The following is an 18908-nucleotide window of genomic DNA, read 5'->3' on the forward strand; positions in this document are numbered from 1 at the left end:
AAGTCCAGGATGTACTGGATGTTTCAGTGTCACAGAGCCACAGAAGTTATTCAACTGGATTTCCTTCTTAACAAATTTGGTGTAAATATGATTTTGGAAGACAGAGCTCTGCAGTGGGCTGCGTGCAGAAGGTTTACCTGTGTTGACATGGTAAATATGATTGTTTTTACATTGCTAGTAAGCAGAGGGTTAAGAAATAACCTAAGTGTATAATCCTACAACAAACCCACAGTTAGAGGATTCGTCCTTCTGCACTATCCCAAATGAGATTATACAGGTTTTTTTTTTTTAATGCACAAAGCTTGAGATCAAATTACATAATGGCAACTGTAAAAAGGCTCATGCCCTGTGTAAATAAGGGCAAATGGTCATAAGAGAATGTCAACCGCTGACTAATACAAGCTTAATTCAAAGTATGCTAATGCTTGTGTTGACACAATGACCCAGCATGCCATGTGCAATGTCAGTGTAAACTGAGTGAAAAGGTCATAACCGAATTCATACACATCTGTACAATTTAGACGACTCTCTCCCCTTAGGCTAAACGGTTAGCTACGGTATCCTCTAACAATGCACTCATCGTAGTCATATGATGACCATGATAAACTGTTTTGACGTTATTGGAGTTCAAACCATTCTACAAGTAGCCCAAAGGCGAACTGCATAGTTAACCTTTTTCAGCTTTAACAGATCTGACTGATTTGGCCAATTAATCATTAAGCTCTTGATTAGTACAAACAGGAGTGTGAGTTTGGTTGAAAATGAGCTGAAAGGTATGCAGTAGTTTGCTCCAACCTCCACAAACACATCTGATGTAGCTAATCAGATCCTGAGGAGTCCCTAAATATTAGATTCAGGTGCGTTAGATTAAGGCTGATGCAGGGTAGACCCCCTAATGGGAGAAGTGCCTATTACCAGTGTAATGATAGGATTTGTGAATTAGTTATACATTGCTGTGAAACATAAAACTGGATGTCCAAAACCATATACACGTTCGTCTAATGCCTGCCTGGAATCCTTCAGAGAGACACGATAGTTTCCAAAGGCTTCAACCTGTCATTATCTCTCTCTCTCTCTCTCTCTCTCTCTCTCTTCCCTTAGTCATTCTAAAGTGGATTCCTAAACTTGGCCTGGTTAATTGTGTGCCTGATGAGACAGACGCTGGCAGCCTCTTGCCGTTTCCAAAGGGTGTGCAGCAGCTGTGACTGGACCATCACACTGTCATGAATCAGGCTTTAGGGCAGCTGAACCCTGCAGAAGAAAGCTCTCCAGCAAGTATCAATGTCATTCTCACAGCTCCTGCACTCTTTAGATTTAACACACAAAAAAATGCGACTCGATTTCTCACCTGGCAATAAGTCTCCACACTACACTATTACATAATCATTCTGAAACAAAATAGTTGGCAAAGCTACAAAGTTACAGAAAATGCAAAACTATACACAGCAATAAACCACTGGAGCATTCCCATGACAGGTTGTGACAATAAGTCTACACTCAGCTCAAAGTGGTTATTATAATCAGTCACTCATTAACCAGGATTGTTCAACTTGTGGAATCTGTCCAGGACTCTAAAATACAAACCAGATCAACTGTGGTTTTGCTCCAAAAATTAGTTTGGATCTGAGTTGCACTTAATATCTGGACATTTGTTCTCTTAGGCAGCCCATCCTTCTCTTCGCCTGTCTAATAGTCTTACACTAATTGAGTAGGGGGTAGAACTGAAAAGGTCAAAGTGCATGTTAAAGCAGATGAACATAAAGTGATGCCCAGCACGTCTAATGATCTTTGTCAGCAACTGATACAACTACTCTGTATGTGCCCATTTCACATTCGACCAACCGAGCACAGCACCACCAAAAACATATCCATATTTTGGAAGTCACGTTATGAGAGAGGAAATAATTAAGATGATTAACGCTTTGAATGAGGTGTGTAACAGTTTGAATAGCACAATCCTGCAAAATGAATGGATGAACTGGGAGCTTAAAGATTTTAAAGTGAGTAGGGTGCAAACATAATCCCTATCAGCCTTACTTTGAAAGATGTTTGCTCAATAAGTTGATATGCAATATCATATTTACAGTAATAGTTTTTATCATTTTTAATCATCTTAATTTCAATGAATATGACCGTTTAAAAACCACCGTGAGACTGTAACACCCCAGCAAATGCAGATAAGCGATGACTATTCCGTGGTATAAAAGTGCTTTGCTTTAAAAGACTTTTAAAGCCACATTTCAAAGTGACAATTCAAATGGTGGTTTGGACATAAGAGTAATGCTCAGTTCCCCTTTCTTCACATTTTAAAGTTTTGTCAAAGAGGTGAGAGTCAGTGTTTTGGGCCAGTTGGCCTATTTGTTTTTTTCTTGAGTGAAAAACATTAACTCTGCAAATACTGATTAGCATAAAATCTGGTCTGCTTACTGATAAATAAGTCAGACAGTATACATTTAATTGCCGGGGGAAAATAGCTCTTCAAATCCCAACTTGCCCAGGAAAGCCAAAAACAGGTACATCAAGTGTCTTCCTGTGACCTGTATTACCAAAAGTTGTTTATATCAACGTATCCATTAGATCACTTCTAATCAAATATTTTGCAACTTTAGAATACATTACAGATAACGCTGAAATAACAAGTTCACTACCATCTCTGACTAGCAGATGGAGGACTCGTGGGTCATATACTAGGCGAACTTGATCACATCAAAGCTTGTAATTTGAATTTTGTTAATGAGGTCTGATGTAATTCTTGTAATAATTAGAGCTTATCTCACGTAAATGGCAGCCTCGGAACAACATTTTAATCAGTTAAACGTGTATAATAAGTCTATTCTAAAGTCCCAGCAGTTCGATAGCCTCATAACGACTGCAATAATTTGGTAACTGGAACTGACAATCAAGATCCGGTGAGCAATTGGATAGGGAGGCTGAACAGTCTAGGGGGTGAAATGTTCGTCCTTCGCTTACTTAAAGGCACAAATCTATTTTTGGGTCAACCATCAGAGTTTAGACTACATATGATCCGTTTATCTTGGTTTAATCTACAAATCAAAGCCAAAACACATCGTGGGTCGTGTCTCCATCTCATATACCGGTAGTTCTCAAATAAACTGACATATCAAAAAATGAGATTCAGAATCAAGACTCTTGAGGTCCCATTCGTATTATAGCCGACAACGTGACCAAATCGTTGAATGGTCATCAGTGTTTCCATTAGAACTAGCCCGGGCACACTGTTTGCACTCCATTACAACATAATGATATGCAATACCATGGTAATTATACATGAAACGTGCACTTACGAATTTCTTTTGAATGATATTTCTTTTCGGCCTTTCCTTACTCATTCTGCTGTGCAATTTGAATTCGCTAAAGTCCAAATCGCCACATTAATTTGGGTGTAACATTTATCTTTCCGTTGTTGTAACACGTGATTATTTAAATCCCTGGTAGCAAAATGTCGAGGTAGGAGGAGAACGATTTATCCCGGTCCTTGCAACCTATTCCTTCACGCAGCAACGTTGGTGGGTGAAGCACGTAAAATATTATAAATCCATGGCAAGAAAACACGATTCAAAACAGACAAGCACAGCGTGAAACGATCCACAATAGTGCATTTGAATATCTTCCATTGGTGAATCGCCGTGTCGCCAAACCTCCTAGCTCAAATATCTTGTAGTTAAAATGAAAGCGATTGGTTCTCGCTCTTATATGAAATACTGTATCGTAGTGTGTTACATATTTCAGCTGTACAGGAGGTAAATAACCAAAATAAAAAGTAGGGAGTTTCGTTTTGGCTGCAGCTCCCGCACATTGTGTGAACTCCACAGCACCAACGCTAATGTGACCTGCTGGCGTCTTTCTTCTGAAGCCCAGTCCTATCAAGCGCCATGACCACTTTTAGCGGCAAGTTTAAAACTGTTGCTATGGTTGCTTTAAAAATTCTTTCACATTTCTAATGCAATAAATCATTTTCTCCAGTGTTCATCATTCATGGTTTTGTTACCATTCCAGCAAATAAGGCGACTGCTGCAGTATACCCTCGCTGACATGTGCTTATTGATCAGAATTGTGTATATATTTAAATATTAAAACAAATTAAACTTTCTTAAACTAAAAAGCAGTCAGCGTGGGTTTTTGCACTTAAATGATGTAGCTCCGTGTTGATGATTAAGGGTGTGTCTAGTTTAACTTAACATATGTTTTAATTTTCAGCTTAATCAAGAAATTCTATCTTTTAGGCTGGCATTGGCCTACACACGACACTCGCAATGTACGGCGTATTAAAAGATATTTGCAAACAACATTCAAGAGACAAAGCAATGAAACATTTCCTCCAGTTTACCCCAGTGATAAATCACTTTATATCAAGTTATGACCCTTCTTCGCTGGAAATATCATTCTCATTTTACGGTGGGTTCTGGTATTCGTCGGTTAAGTGTCTGTCAAGCTGTCTGTCAAATGTTGTTCAAAATTAAGAACAAACCCTGAAATTATATACCGTTTGTGTCGATCACATTTCCATTTCCTGGATACCAGTCTCGTTTGGCACTCTGCATGGTTTTGTAATTAAAACACGTGGAGCAACGAAATGGTAAATTAAAGAGACATTTTTATTGCCTCATGCCAAACACTTACCATTTATACAAAACACTCTTGATTTACTCAGTCCAATAATGAGCGTTATACTCAGTGAGTATGAAAACATCAGACTAAGAAGATTGTATTTGCTGAAAAGGTAAGTCTGAGAGGTTTGGTTTGGCTTGAAGAGACAATGTATGTGTAAACAACATATTGAAATGAAAAGAACTCAAAATCATGCCCATAGCTGACATCAGTAAAATGAGGGCTTGTGAGATAAATTGCTTTTATTACAGTGTTCTGTATGATGTTGTGCTAAGAGTGACCTCTGTGAGTTAATTGGCACACTAAAGGCCACTCTGTGTCAAAGTGTTTGGAGGTCTCATCAACACCTTGTCAAACATTATCAGAGCATGGAGAGCACTGCACTCCTACAGGAATATGCTACTATAATTTCCATATTCAACACTCATAATGTATTTTGTAATTTAGAGAAGATTACGCCTTGTGGGATTACCATCTCAAAACTCTTGAAGGCACATATAATTGTTTTTACATAATCACACCAAGTAGAGTAGACCCTTGAGTACTGTAAACTGCACCATCACTGGTGCAATCTGGTAGTCCTCAAGGATTATACCAAGCCCCTCTCTGTCATAATCCAAGGATTATTTCTAAAAATAAATATTTAAATCATTAATCCCAGTAAAGGGGACTGAGATTGTAAAAGGAATCTTTTTTCCCATTTTTCATTGCCATATGCACCTTGTCCCAAACTATGCTGGGACTACGCAGTAGAACAAGCTGTGTATGCATGTGTGTGTGTGCGTGCGTGTGTCTCAATCAGTAGTATCTACAGGACAAAAAAAGTAAAAATATGAGCCTTTTGTACTCCATAGTCCGGGGTGAAGGCCAAATTGGTGCGCCGAGAGCCCACAGCTAGAGAAAGCTTTCAGGGTGAACCACCCGTTGTTTATTTCAACCTGACAACCTAAGCTACTCTGTTCGGCTGACACTAAATATGCTCGTGTGCTGATGACTTTCAGAAATATCAACATTAGTAACTGTAGCTGTCATCTTTAAGAAGGCTGAACAATGTATGAACACAATAATACAGGGAAAAAATGAACTTTGCGCAGTTCAGTGAACAAATGATGAAACAGCAGCAGTCTACTTTGATTAATCTCATTGTCAAACATCTATTTCACAGGGGACACAAGTGACATCTTTTCTTTCCCTTGGCAAACCACTGTTTAAAACGATTTGCTCGCAGTAATGCTACCGGGAATGTATGTGGGGGTAAATTTAGCATTCATTACAAAAGACTCACAGAAAATCTTTTGTGTTTCATTGTGCCAAAGCACATAGTTTGTCAAATTAACAACCGAACTTTGAGTAGTCCTGTCTAATAAACATTGTGGGATTGGTTAAGTGTAATTTAGAATTTCTGATTAAATAATGAGACACATTTTTAGATAAAAAATGTGCTCCCTCATGGACTGTCTAATGGCATGCATTTATTGACATCCCATGACTAACTTAGCCAACACTGCCTTCTTCTATTTGTAAGATTGCACAATGTCTCCTCTGTTTCTATGTGTCATGCCACATATCCTCAATGCGCTATCGTTACCAACTACGTTAAATCTAGGAAAAATGCTCCGTTGATTTGAAGAGTGATTGAGTTACCATGGGCAGTTTCGACAACTTAACAGGCATCTCCTTTTGCTATAGCTATATTAACATGATTTTCCTAGGAATAATGTATATTGGCTTAATCTTTCTCCTTGTGTCACGGATCTACTTTTACTCCATGTTAACTCAGTCATTCAAAACTGGATAAATGTAATACTACGATGTTACTTTGAGAGACAATCCGTTTGGATACACTGTTCAAGTCTTTTTTTTTTTTTTTTAAATAAAAGTCTAAGAGTACGGCTTCTGATTTAGTCATTTGGAACAAACTTGTCTCTTTGATAAGTAATTTATTTTCTGCACTTAACCGTTTATTGTTTGGACATTACGAAAGTACGGCTTATTTGTGCGGAGCACTATCTCCAGGGATTTTTCTGCTTTTGCATTGCTTGCTGTCTAACTGATGGCAAGGCAGAAGAGAAATTCTGTGTGGGCTTGAGGGCAGATGGGCTGGGTTTAATTGGAACAGAGTTAAAAATATCCTGAAGAGCTATTGGGGGCAGATCACAGCAAGAGCACCCGTTTCATTACAGCAGAAACCTTCGCTCAGAGATGTAAATGCCAAGGACAGGAGAGCAGGACCAGAAGCACCTACCTGGGAGTGTCATCACTGCATAGGAAGGAAGGTGTATTGGAGGCGGAATTGTGAGAATGTCCTCCAGGGATGTGTGTATACGGTCATGTAAGGACTCGCACATCACGTTCTGAGTAATTTAAGGTGATCCTCCAACATCCTTATTCTTTTTTTTTTTTTTAATACAACGTGTACTTAAAATGAGGCAATGAAAGTATACAGCTGTTATATTAAAGCAAATTCAAACAGATTTCCTGAAATTTTCTTCCATCTCTTTGGTGTCTGAAGAATTGGGTTTTAATTAGACGAGTGTTATAATTCAGAAGAACTGCACCACAGCAATGATGGAGAGACCAATTGATCAAGTTTCTCATGTATGGTACTTAGGCCAAAGCACAGGATGTGGATGGATTGTGAGGCACTGAACATCTGAACAGAAGTGCTTTGCAGATCCAAAGAAGATTTTGCTGGCTTGCAGACAAAAAGCAACATCAAAGGGAATCACTTTCAATGCAATACTCTGTTGGTAATAAAAAGATCAGAGGACCATTGAAACTGTCATTTCAAATTCAGAGTCAGCATAGGTACCAGTGGCATTTTTGATCATTTGGCTAAAAATTCGAGGGAGAAAAACTTTTTTTTTATTTGTAAGCATATTTAAAAATTACCACTAATGCCACAGATGTATGAATCATCAGCGTGATGTGATTTAATTATAATATCCAGTGACCAAAAACTAATTCTAGCCAGGGTAAGTGAACCATTAAGTTAGGTCAGTAGAGACATTATTAAGGCCAATAATTGGAAATAGCTACGCGAGTAACTCACCAGGTATTTCACAGCTGACAATGAGCAAAATTATGCCCAACACTACACTGTCCAAATTTTAATTATAGAAAATACTGTATACCATCTCATATCAGAATTCCTAACCCTGTGATGAAACCGAATTTTAATGCCAAATTAAAGTGAAGCCAAATTTTTCATAACTTTTTCCATACATACTATCTTATTGTGCACAGTGTAGATTATGGTGTCCATAACTGTAACTTCCTGATACCAGACCTCTGGACCTTCAATGGTGTTTGTCAGCATGAACATATAGACTTGGGATGATCAGCTTGAAGATGTGTACATTTTTTCACTGCCCTTGCAATGATCCCTATAGTATACATATGTTTTTTAAACAGATAAGCCAGGCAAAACTGTTTAAACCACCCACTTTGTCTGAGTGAAGTATCACAGAAGAATCACAGAAGAATTTTAATACATGTCTTTTTGCCCTGCCAGAGTGATAGTAGATTTACTATTGGCATTTACTGATTTCTGACAATTTTGCTTCCTATGCAGGAGCCAGGGAACAGATGGAAGCAACAGGAGAGCATGAGCACTGCCATGCATATTAACAGCCATCTAATGGCAGTACCCAAACTAGTTTAAAATGCATGAAATGACAAAAAACATAACTTAGGTAGAGATAACACAAGACATTGTGATGAAGTCGACTGTTGTATTTGCAGTAAGCCTAATCACTGATGAGGATGTGGAGCATCAAAGGTTTAGGGTGTGCACCTGTGAAAGAGCATACAACTGAAACTGATACAGCAAAGAGCAATCAGGCAGGGATGTAGTTCCATCATATATACAACGAAATTAGAAACCAAAAAGACAACCCCCCCCCCCCAAAAAAAAACCCCCAAACAAAACACTGAAATAGTTAAGTTTCCAAAGGCTAATTTCATAGACAAAACTAACCTGTTTCACAGCAGTCCTACCCCAGCTCAGGATCCCTATAATTAGTTGACAATTGACTGCTTTGTGAATTCTGTTTCACAATGATAGGAGGAGCTGACACTGAAGGATCAAAAAGCGATGTCTCTATAAATGCTTGGCCGGTAGGCAAAAGATTGAAGACAAGATAAGCAAAAGACTGAAGGCAAGATAGGAACAGTATACAATGGCTGAACATAAAATGATGCTCTGTGGTGAGCTGGGTGGACTAACCCTAAAGCAATCATTTATTTGAAGACATTTATATTTCCTACAAAGTAATGAAGTTATCGTGGATACTACAGTACTTGAGCTACTCATCCTAAAGAATGACAGATTGAATTGACATATTTTGTGCATAAGACCTAAGAAGTGACCTTACCGTAGTGGTTAGGCCGAGTGTGACTCTGATGCCCTCTCCTGGTTGATGGAGAGGACCACTGTGGCCTACATAAAGTCTTCTATAGATGAACAACCAACCATTTATGTGAAATAATAGATTTACTGAAATACTTACAGAGTTGGTATATGACTTCGGTTATTTTTATTCTTCTCATAATTTTTTAAATACATTGAATAATATTTAATCAACAAGATATATTTTAAAATCTGAATGTTCATTTTTATTGTTTCTATTCGGCAGGGACAGTGTGATAGACATGACAAAAAAAGTCCTTATTTTCCTTTACTTAAGATAAATGTCAAAATTCATCCCACACTTAATACAAAAATGACATTGTTATGTATATTATGTATTCCTGTTTTGAGTTGAGAGAGTTATGACAGTGGTATATGTATGTGATATTATTTTTACATTGTTCATTGTGATTGTACATTGTCATATTCACTGAAATAAGTATGGTACCACACCCTATTCTATAATTAATGACTGCTGATAGTAATTAACTTCAGTTAGTATTTTGGTGTGGGCTAAATGAATGATGCAGCCAGATTAACTGGGTCAACTACTTGTGGTATCGATGTTGCTTTACTCCAGCAGACTTGACAGCAGATCCTAACCAGAATAACTCAATGTAACTGGCATTGAACCTGGCCCTGAGGCAGTGTATGAGTTAATACAGAAATCCTATGCTGCAACCCACAGAGACGCATAACCTCCTGTCCTGTTTAAGAATCCATCATAGAGCTAAAGCGGACAGTGGGATATCTGACTCTGGATTTGGCATGTGGGTATTGGCTGGTTGCAGGTTGATCATTGAGATCAAGACAAGACAGTCTTTAACATGTGCACTGGACAGTATCAGTGTGAGAGGATGCCCCTTGGCCTATGTAATGTCCCTAACATATTCCAGATACAGTGCCAGTCTCCACCACTGTGCGGGAGGTACACACATGTCTCGGGCTCATTGGGCACTACTGGCTTTATTCTGCCATTCGCAAAGGTCACTGTTCTCATTCATCGGTCTCTGCAGGGGACAGTTGCTGCAGGTCCAGTTCTGTTGAGCTGACCTGACCAGAATTTCCACCAGTGGACAATGGAGTGTCTCCAACGCACCATGGTTTGTGCCAGGGTATGGTCCAAGGGCATCACTCCTGTCCATAGTGACGTGGCACTAGGTTATCTGTCCCCTGTGGTATCTTGGGGACGCTTACCCACAGATCTCAGAAACGACTGACCTTTTTTCTTCTTATGGTTTTGCAGTGCCAACACAAGACCAGGTGGCAAAGACCATGGCAAGGACAAGGTCCTTGATCCAGCACCTGAGGTGTCTCCAGTCAGACCCTGGAGGTCAGAAAGTTAGGTTATTGGCCAAACAAATCTAACCCTGCCAACCATTTCCTGTTAGAGATTGGGATACATGAATAATTAATATTGGTAATTGGTTATTTTGTATTTCCAAAAGTGTTGTGAACCTCATCTTTTCAACTCAGCTTATGGTAAATATTCATGTGCAGCTCCATATAACTTGCTGCTACTCTTCTCCCTTCATAAAAAAAACACTGGATAAAATATTAAAGGCTGAGCTTTTTGCAACATAACTTGAGCACTGCAGCACATTTGGAGAACCTCAAAGTGGGAGTGTGTGGTGGGGGCAGTCTACATACCTTACAAGCCTGTTACAAGCTTTTAATTGTTTCTTTCACTTAGCCCTACATAATGATCTGCTCTATCACCACCGGAACTAAATCACATAGGATGTTACATAATATGCCAAAGAACTCAGAGAAGTCATCGTTACTTTCACTCAGTCTGTAGCTCCCCCCGAGGATCAATTAAGTATTATCCTATCCTATTTTATATTTGGCAAGTCTGGCAAACTATTAATTTATTAATATTAAATAGACTATTAGAAAACACACTTAGAAAATACACCAGTGCACTTCTGGATTCTGTAGAGTCTGTCTGCATTTTGGAGGCTTGCAGAGATCAGTCTTTGTAATCACTCGTGGCCTTGATGTAAATGAAAGGTACTTTCATTTCCAGTTCCTCAGAAACCCAGACCAGTTAAGTGATGTGTTTCTATCATTAGAATAGAGTGTTAGCTCTCCTGGTCTCTATTAACTGTTAAGATTACTTATATTAGGGATACAAGTAATATTGGTCACAAACATTGGCCAATGACACAGACAATCAAAAATGAATGATATGGATGGAGTCAAACATTTCAGTAGACTGCAGCAACTTTGTAATGAAGTTTCTAAATAAAGCATAAAAAAAAGTACTAGAGTAGCACTTGTCCTCCAGTGCCTCTCTTTCTGTCTATCAGTGTATTGTTCCACAAAAGTTACTGAGGATCGTGAATTTTTGTGGATGTTACAAAATTAAACTCTACAGATTAGCTGAGTAGTGATTTCACTACATAACAAAATCCAACCACCAGAAGCATGGGGATGTCACAAACTGGAGGTGAGACTGGATGCATTTAGATGCACTGGATGCATTTGCAGACAAACTGAAAGTTTATGTAACAGTTCAGCCAGGGAATGCAGATACCACAAACAAGACAGACACAGGAAACACAGCTGAATGGCAAAGCTCAGAGGACATGGCAGGATAACAAGCTACAGGGTACATTACAGATATCAGAAAGGCTTCAAGCCTGAAGGGGCCTCAGGAATGCAACACAATCATCAAGCGTATTTATACAAGGAGAAAGCTGGGCTAGATTAACAAAACCAGTTGCAAAATATAATTGAATAATGGAAATAATGGAACTGATCAGACCAGTGATCAGCAGACTGGCAGCGCTGAATGCTGAAAGGGTGTTGCAGAGGAGGGAAGAGATGAGTTTGTTACAGTGGATCACACTAATGTTCAGAGACAAACATCAGTCACTGCATACTCTTTTCAGGTTTCCAAGCAAAACAGAGACAAGGTTTAACGCTTTGGGATGTGGTAGATGCCTGGCATGTCACACTTTATAATGTCCAAGGATTTGACCCAATCTTGCACATTATAGGTGACACAGCTTTTACATGCATTCTCATAAGCAAAATAAAGAGTATGTCCTAAATAGTCAAAAGTGCTTGAGAAGATAGCAACAGAAAATAAAACAAAGGTTCGAAGTGCTGAGAATAGAAGGCCGAACAAAGGAAGGACAGAGAGACAGATCAGAAGAAGATGAAGAGGATACATGACTGTGACACATTGTGAGAAAAACAAATGAACATATGAATAATATGAACTGGGCATATGATATGACCACTTTTCAAGTTATAATTGTTCAGGTTATAGCTATTCAAAAGAAAGAAAGAAAGAAAGACAGAAAGAGAATAAAAGCAGTAAGGTTCCGTTTGTAAAGCTGCTTAGACCCCTAATGAAAATAACGAAGGATCAAACATTAAAAGTGTGAGGAAACTTTATTCATGTGAGAAACAGTCAGTCCCTATGAGATGCTCTGATTGAGCTTTCCCAGCCTGAAACAGTTAAAAGAAACATGACATTTAACTGCTTAAAGTGGAAAAAAAGGAGAGTGAGTTAACAAAAAATGAAAGGGCACAAATATCTTGACATTTTTATTTATTCACTTGTACAGCAGCACAGTGGGTCTGAGAGCCATCCATGCACCTTACTAGGCATCAGAATAACAGTCTCCTGAGGTATCTTAGCTAGCTGATTGCCTTATTTTTTATTCTAGAGGCAGTTGTTGGTTTTCTTGCCAGTTTTTATCTAATTGATATGAATAAAGTTGTTGTTGTGTCTGGAAAATGTTGAATTGAGTGAGATAGTGTAAATGATTATTTTGCTCACCACATATTGTTAAAGTGTACAGTATGACAGTGGAAATAAACAGCTTGAAATGAAAAGGGCTTAAAAAAGCAGGGGGTCCTAGAGGCTGTAATTGGCAGCTACAGGTTTTCTCAGTGTGAAACTGCAGCAAATAAAAGGCATTTAGACCGGTTTGGGGAAAGCTGCGTTCTTAAATGGATTGTGCCCCTTTCCTAATTTAACACAACGTGAACTACACATGCTCAACATGCCCATAGCCAAACCAGGAAGAATTTATATGATACGTAAGTTTCTGTACTTCCAATCGACGATGTATCTCGAAGACAGAACAGCCAAAGAGCAACACAACAGTCCATTCACTAATTCTGGTTACGTTTGCAATCTATGTTTCGTAGCATTGTTAAACTGTCCGGGTGAACGGGTGTGGTTCGTGCCATGATAACCTTACAAATACTTAGGATTTCATTCAGTCGCTTAAAATGTTTTATCGCCATAAAATACAGTGAATACAGTTTTCCGCTTGTCCTATACACTACTACGACAAAGTAGGTGGGAACCACAGACAACCAATCATACTACTAAACCTGCGTACTGACGAATGGGATGAAGCCGTGACTGTGACCGGTAGGGTGGGATTGTTTTACATATAGTTCCGTGAGTCCTTCGCAGCCAATGTCTTGCAGGCCAGAGCATTCTTTCAGTTGCCATTCGGCGGAATTCACGGGATTATTGCACAACTGGTAAGAAAATTAAGCAGAGAAATCTTTATCCCAAGTGATCAAGAACAAAGACTAAATATATTGGATAAAAACTAGCTGCTGTTAAACTGTCCGACGTTTGTAAAAACACGGTGAGCTATCGATTGTGAGATGGCTTGCGCACTTTTACCACGCTTTACGCTTCTTCATGCTGAATACAAATAGCGCCTCTTTTGAATCCACTTTAGAAGTTTGTCCTTATCCTCTGAGCTAAGGCTTTGAAACTTGCCAGCCACATTAAACAGCACTCTGAATGCACGGCTAATTGAGTACTGTGGTGAAAAACTTTAAAAACAAAACGCAGATACAAGATCATCGAAAGATATGTATGTCTCTGCGTGTGGGTTATAAATAGTTAACAGATGTGTCAAATGTGTCAAGAGCAGGTGCTATACTCATCAACGATTACATGGTTGTAAACCATTGAACTGAATACGTAAATACTGTATATATCTTTGGAAAATTAACCTAATAGAGTCTTTGTCAAAAGAATAAAGGGAAATGATCTATAAGTAGTGCAAAATGCAGGCACCTGTAGCCTGAGATAATTTTCACCCAATTCGCTTAACAATTTGAAGTATTAATTGGTGTTGGAGCCAAAATGTGTTGTTGTTATTCATGGTGAGAATGTTGGATGTTTCATTTGTCTTGCATTTATGATTGTATGGGGCATTGTTGAAGACATTTATTTTGATTTTGTTGAGTATTTCGTTTACCTGACCAATATGGAGGTGCACAAAGACACGCCCACTCCTTCAGACAGGTGACTGCAGCACCTTCTCTGTCAAACTTTAATTTAGAATGAAACTCGCGTCTCGAGAGGAATGCAGCCATACGGTTTTTGACCGCAGCAATGATCATTTCGCCAGGATCAATAAAACAAGACCAAACACGAATACACTCGGCTGTTCATCAATTCAAAATACGCGCTTGACCGCGTCAACCAAGGCTCAATTTAGAACGCTCTTTCAATGGGTATTTACCATGTGCTATGAAATCAAAAATAGCTTTGTTTCCATATTTTCAGAGATGTAGCAAGCTAGAGGCAAAATGCTCATCTCCAATGTGCAGGAAGTTAAGATTAAAGATTAAAAACAAAAAAGTTGCTCTCCTGATCCATTCTTATTGTGTTAGTTATGGGAAATTGTAGACTACATCACATACACCCATGCAGCGCCTTTGTTATCTAATTTTCACGCTGGCATTAGTAGTGCTTATATGCCATACCATAAACATGTTCTTGTAATGTTATTTAATATTGTAATACGAAGCTATATAGAGTGAGACATGCTCATCAATAATCAGATGAAATTTTGAAATATTTTTTGGACATCTCATTGCAATCTGGACTGGAAATTACCATTAGTTCAGATTGCAATGAAATATCAATTTTTCCATGGGTATAATGTATCTGGAGTCAGGGGTGTTCTCCAAAATGCTGATGTCAGATGAGATCTTTGTGAGCACACGGTGTGTCTCCTTATTTAATCAAATTTATCAAGACGTTTACCAACCTACGGACTACAACAGACATACAGGGCCTGAAACCCTGTTGTATATTTCAGCATATGCATATCAGCATATTTCTACATTGGCATCAGTGCTGTTGCCAGTACTGTAATTGACTGTGCATGTGGTACTGTAATTGACTGTGCATGCAGATCTCACAGACCATGTTTTTGCAAATGTTAATTAACTTGATTACAGTATCAAAAGCGTCTTACCGTTGAAAGTGAATACATTTACATTTCATCTCTCAGCACGTTTTGTAGGTTTACTGCACGCTGTGGAAATACGCCACAATTCATGACTAATTGTATGATTATTGTCATGACCTGTTATTGGTCATGAGTATCCCAACATGCAAAACAAGCACAATTCAGCAACTTAAAACAACTTTTGTCTTTGACCTAGATCATGGAGAAACCTTATATACTTGTCAATACCAACAAAGAAACACAAGGGCTCTATCCATGTTTCATACCCATGCTTGAGGAACACTTCACTGTAATTCCCTTTGAGACAAAAGAAGACTTTGCAGACAAGATCCAGGCTGTATTTTTGTTTGGACAGGTAACTGCTGATAAGAGTATTTTACAGTTATTGCCTAACCTGAAAATCGTGGTGAATGGTGGAGTTGGGGTGGACCATTTGGATATACCACTAATCAAAAGCTTTGGAGTTAGGGTTTGCAACACTCCACATGTTGTTGACAATGCCACAGCAGACATGGGCATTGGCTTAATGTTAGCATCTGCAAGGAGGATACCTCATGGTAAGCACCCTATCATTGCTTGTCATTATATTGTCTTTGGTTTTGATTACTCTTGTATTTATATATATATATATATAAAGTTCAACTAAGATAACATGCTATTGTGTTTATTTTGTTACAGGCCACAATTTTTCTCTTTCCCATGAATCCGATTATTTGCCAGAGGAATCCATGGGCACTGATGTCAGTGGTGCCACATTGGGCATAATTGGAATGGGAAGGATAGGATACAAGGTGGCCAAGAGAGCACAGGCATTTGACATGAAAATTCTCTATCACAACAGAAACCGCAGGTATGAATTCATCTTTTTGACTCTGACTCTGTCCCCTCTGAGAAGCCTGACCTATTTAAAGAGTAAACCATCACCGGTTTCTCACACCTACACAAGAAAAGTCTGAAGATCCTTTTTTTTTTCTTCATTTAAGTTTAACAGGATCTCAAAGGAAAAGCCCAACCATGTTTCATTTTTCCCTGATCAATGTGTTCTTGCTCAAAGACAAATCCACAGTTAGATTTTAATACATTCCACTGGCTTTTAAAGTATATCAACATACTATCATTTAGAGTATGAGAACATACTATCATTAACATCATCAGCTGGAACAATGGGAGTATATGAGGAACTAGAAATGTTAAGTAGACCTTGTTTTATCCACACAAGTGCACTACAATAACATTAAATGTCCGCAACAATGAGGTGTACGGTGCAGACCCAGTTTACATGGTGGACATCTTGCACTTGCCCAATTTTATCATGAGGTGATGTGGTTTTAACTGACTACTTCAGTGGTGTTTACAGAGATATCTCTGCAGTCTATAGCAACACAAGTTGTACACATCTGTAGAACAGGATTCTAAGTGGGGGTTTTTTCCACCCGTAATTAAATTGACATGTAATTACAGACCAGTTAAAGATCTGGTAGTGTACCACATAAAGCTGTTCTCTTATTAATAAGATTGCAACAACATTAAATATTCACACTGATAAACATCAGTAACACCAAAACAGGCAAGTGCTTGTTGATGCTTCGTACAGTCTCACTTGCTCATTGATTGATTTATCGTTTATGACAAACTGAAATAACATTCACTCACATTATCTGATCGTTAGGTAAGTTTGAATAATAGGCAAATATCAGAATGATTGCATTCTTGGTTTTGATATGCCTTTGCTGTCTGGTGTGAGCAGAAAAGAGGAAGAGGAGAAGGCAGTGGGGGCCACTTACTGTCAGACGATGGACGAGCTGCTGCAGAAATCTGATTTTGTCATGGTGGTGGTCAACTTGTCTCCTCAAACTCATAAACTGATTGGCACTAAGGAGCTGGCAATGATGAAGCCTAACAGCACTCTCATTAATATCAGCAGAGGTAATCCTGGAGCAACATGAAAGCGTTTCTTTTACAGCTGATTCAAATCATACCCTTGGCCTCAAGTCTTATTAGATTAAACCAGTTCGTTGGTGCCAAACACAGCCAAAAAGTGCTTCCAAATGGATTCTCAGAATTGGAACTGGTAAACTCTGGGTAGGTTAGTTTGCAAAAAAAAAAAAAAAAGTAAAAAAAAATGTTGACTGCTCTTTGCTTTAGCCCAGTGCCAACTAGAAAACAATTGCATGTTAATCAAGTTTGTAATACAACCAACCTAACACCTTAACCTGCCCTTACCTGAACATGGATGAATATTCTTCTTTGAGAGCTCAATGTAATGTGTTCTTTGTGCTGTAGGCTTGGTAGTTGACCAAGATGCATTGGTGGATGCTCTTCAGAGGAAAATCATACGAGCTGCTGCACTGGATGTTACATACCCAGAACCGTTGCCCATGTCAGTTACAGCCAAAACTCTCTATTCCATTTCACAATATTTCACAGTATCACATTAATCTTCATTCACCTATGCATAAGATGGATGTACCTTATATAAGCATTCATTGTGATTTGATACCAAAGTTTAAGCAATAATGTAAGTTTTCTTTGGATGTTACTGGGGGGGGGGCATTCTTCTTTCACCTTATGTCACACTCGTGTATTACAGTGGACATCCTCTGCTAGCTTGTCCAAATGCGATCGTCCTACCTCACATGGGAACTCACACCGTGGAGACAACCCGGAAAATTGTTGAAAGAATGATAATCAACGCTCTGGCTGGACTCAAGGGGGAGGAGCCACCCGATGACCTCAAAGCATAGGAGCTCCTAGTAATATGAAGAAGAGGATCTGTCCCTCATAATCTTCAAACTAACTTTGGCATCAGAATTTTTATTGGTTTATAGGGCAGTTTATGACCAGAATACTGTTCATTTCCATAGCAATTTTTTTTACAAATCTTCAAGTTTTTGCTGCTAACAAAGAAAGACTTTCTGCTAACCCATGTTTTTTTTTTTCCCCAAAACTAATGTGGAAACCTTATCCTGTGACAGCCACTGGCTGATATGACATACTGTGTACACTCATTTTAAGATGAAGTAGTTGTTAACAGATTAAATCATTTTAGCAAGAACGTTCTTTTATAAGTATGTTGGTGTGTAAGAAAAAAAAAATCACTTTGTGACATGATAAAGGGCCAATCTGTGTTGAACAAAATCTTGTATTCTTTTCTGTTCTGATTGTTATCTGTGTCTCACTGAGAACTGTCTATGTATACGAGTTTCCAGGTTAGTGTATTTTGAAATAAAAGTGTTGTCTACTCTGTATTAGTACTGGCGGAAACTAACGAATCATGTACACATTATGAGCAATTTTGGCTCGGGTTTATCATGGTACTCAACGTTGGTAGGAAAACGGCACGTCTCTGGTAGGCCTGTTCCAAAGTTACTTACATCATCAGGAATAAATTGTCTTCCGCTAACATGTTGTTTGTTTCCTTAGATCACAGGATAGTTATACTATCTTTTTAAAGTCGTCAGTGGTGCATTGTTATTTCCAACGAATGGTTCAGCTGGTTCAAGCAAAGTCCTAGAGCGGATTTGAACTCGGGTGTCTTCGGAAAGGACGATCACTCGGTGAGAGGAAAGGGCGGACTTCAGTGATGCGACTCTATCTTATTTATTTGTGCATCTCTT

General features: G+C 38.7%; 1 protein-coding gene across 1 annotated transcript; it reads left to right on the forward strand.

Annotated features, from left to right (window-relative positions):
- Positions 1–13485: 13485 nt before the first annotated feature.
- On the forward strand, positions 13486–18315 carry LOC115819177 (probable 2-ketogluconate reductase). Its single transcript, XM_030782735.1, has 6 exons — positions 13486–13555; positions 15488–15848; positions 15970–16141; positions 17039–17217; positions 17575–17671; positions 17882–18315. The coding sequence occupies exons 2-6, from the start codon at positions 15491–15493 to the stop codon at positions 18033–18035; spliced, it is 960 nt and encodes a 319-aa protein (XP_030638595.1). The 5' UTR covers positions 13486–13555; positions 15488–15490; the 3' UTR covers positions 18036–18315.
- Positions 18316–18908: the final 593 nt, after the last annotated feature.

Source organism: Chanos chanos, chromosome 8 (assembly GCF_902362185.1).
Source record: "Chanos chanos chromosome 8, fChaCha1.1, whole genome shotgun sequence".
Classification (NCBI taxonomy): Eukaryota; Metazoa; Chordata; class Actinopteri; order Gonorynchiformes; family Chanidae; genus Chanos; species Chanos chanos.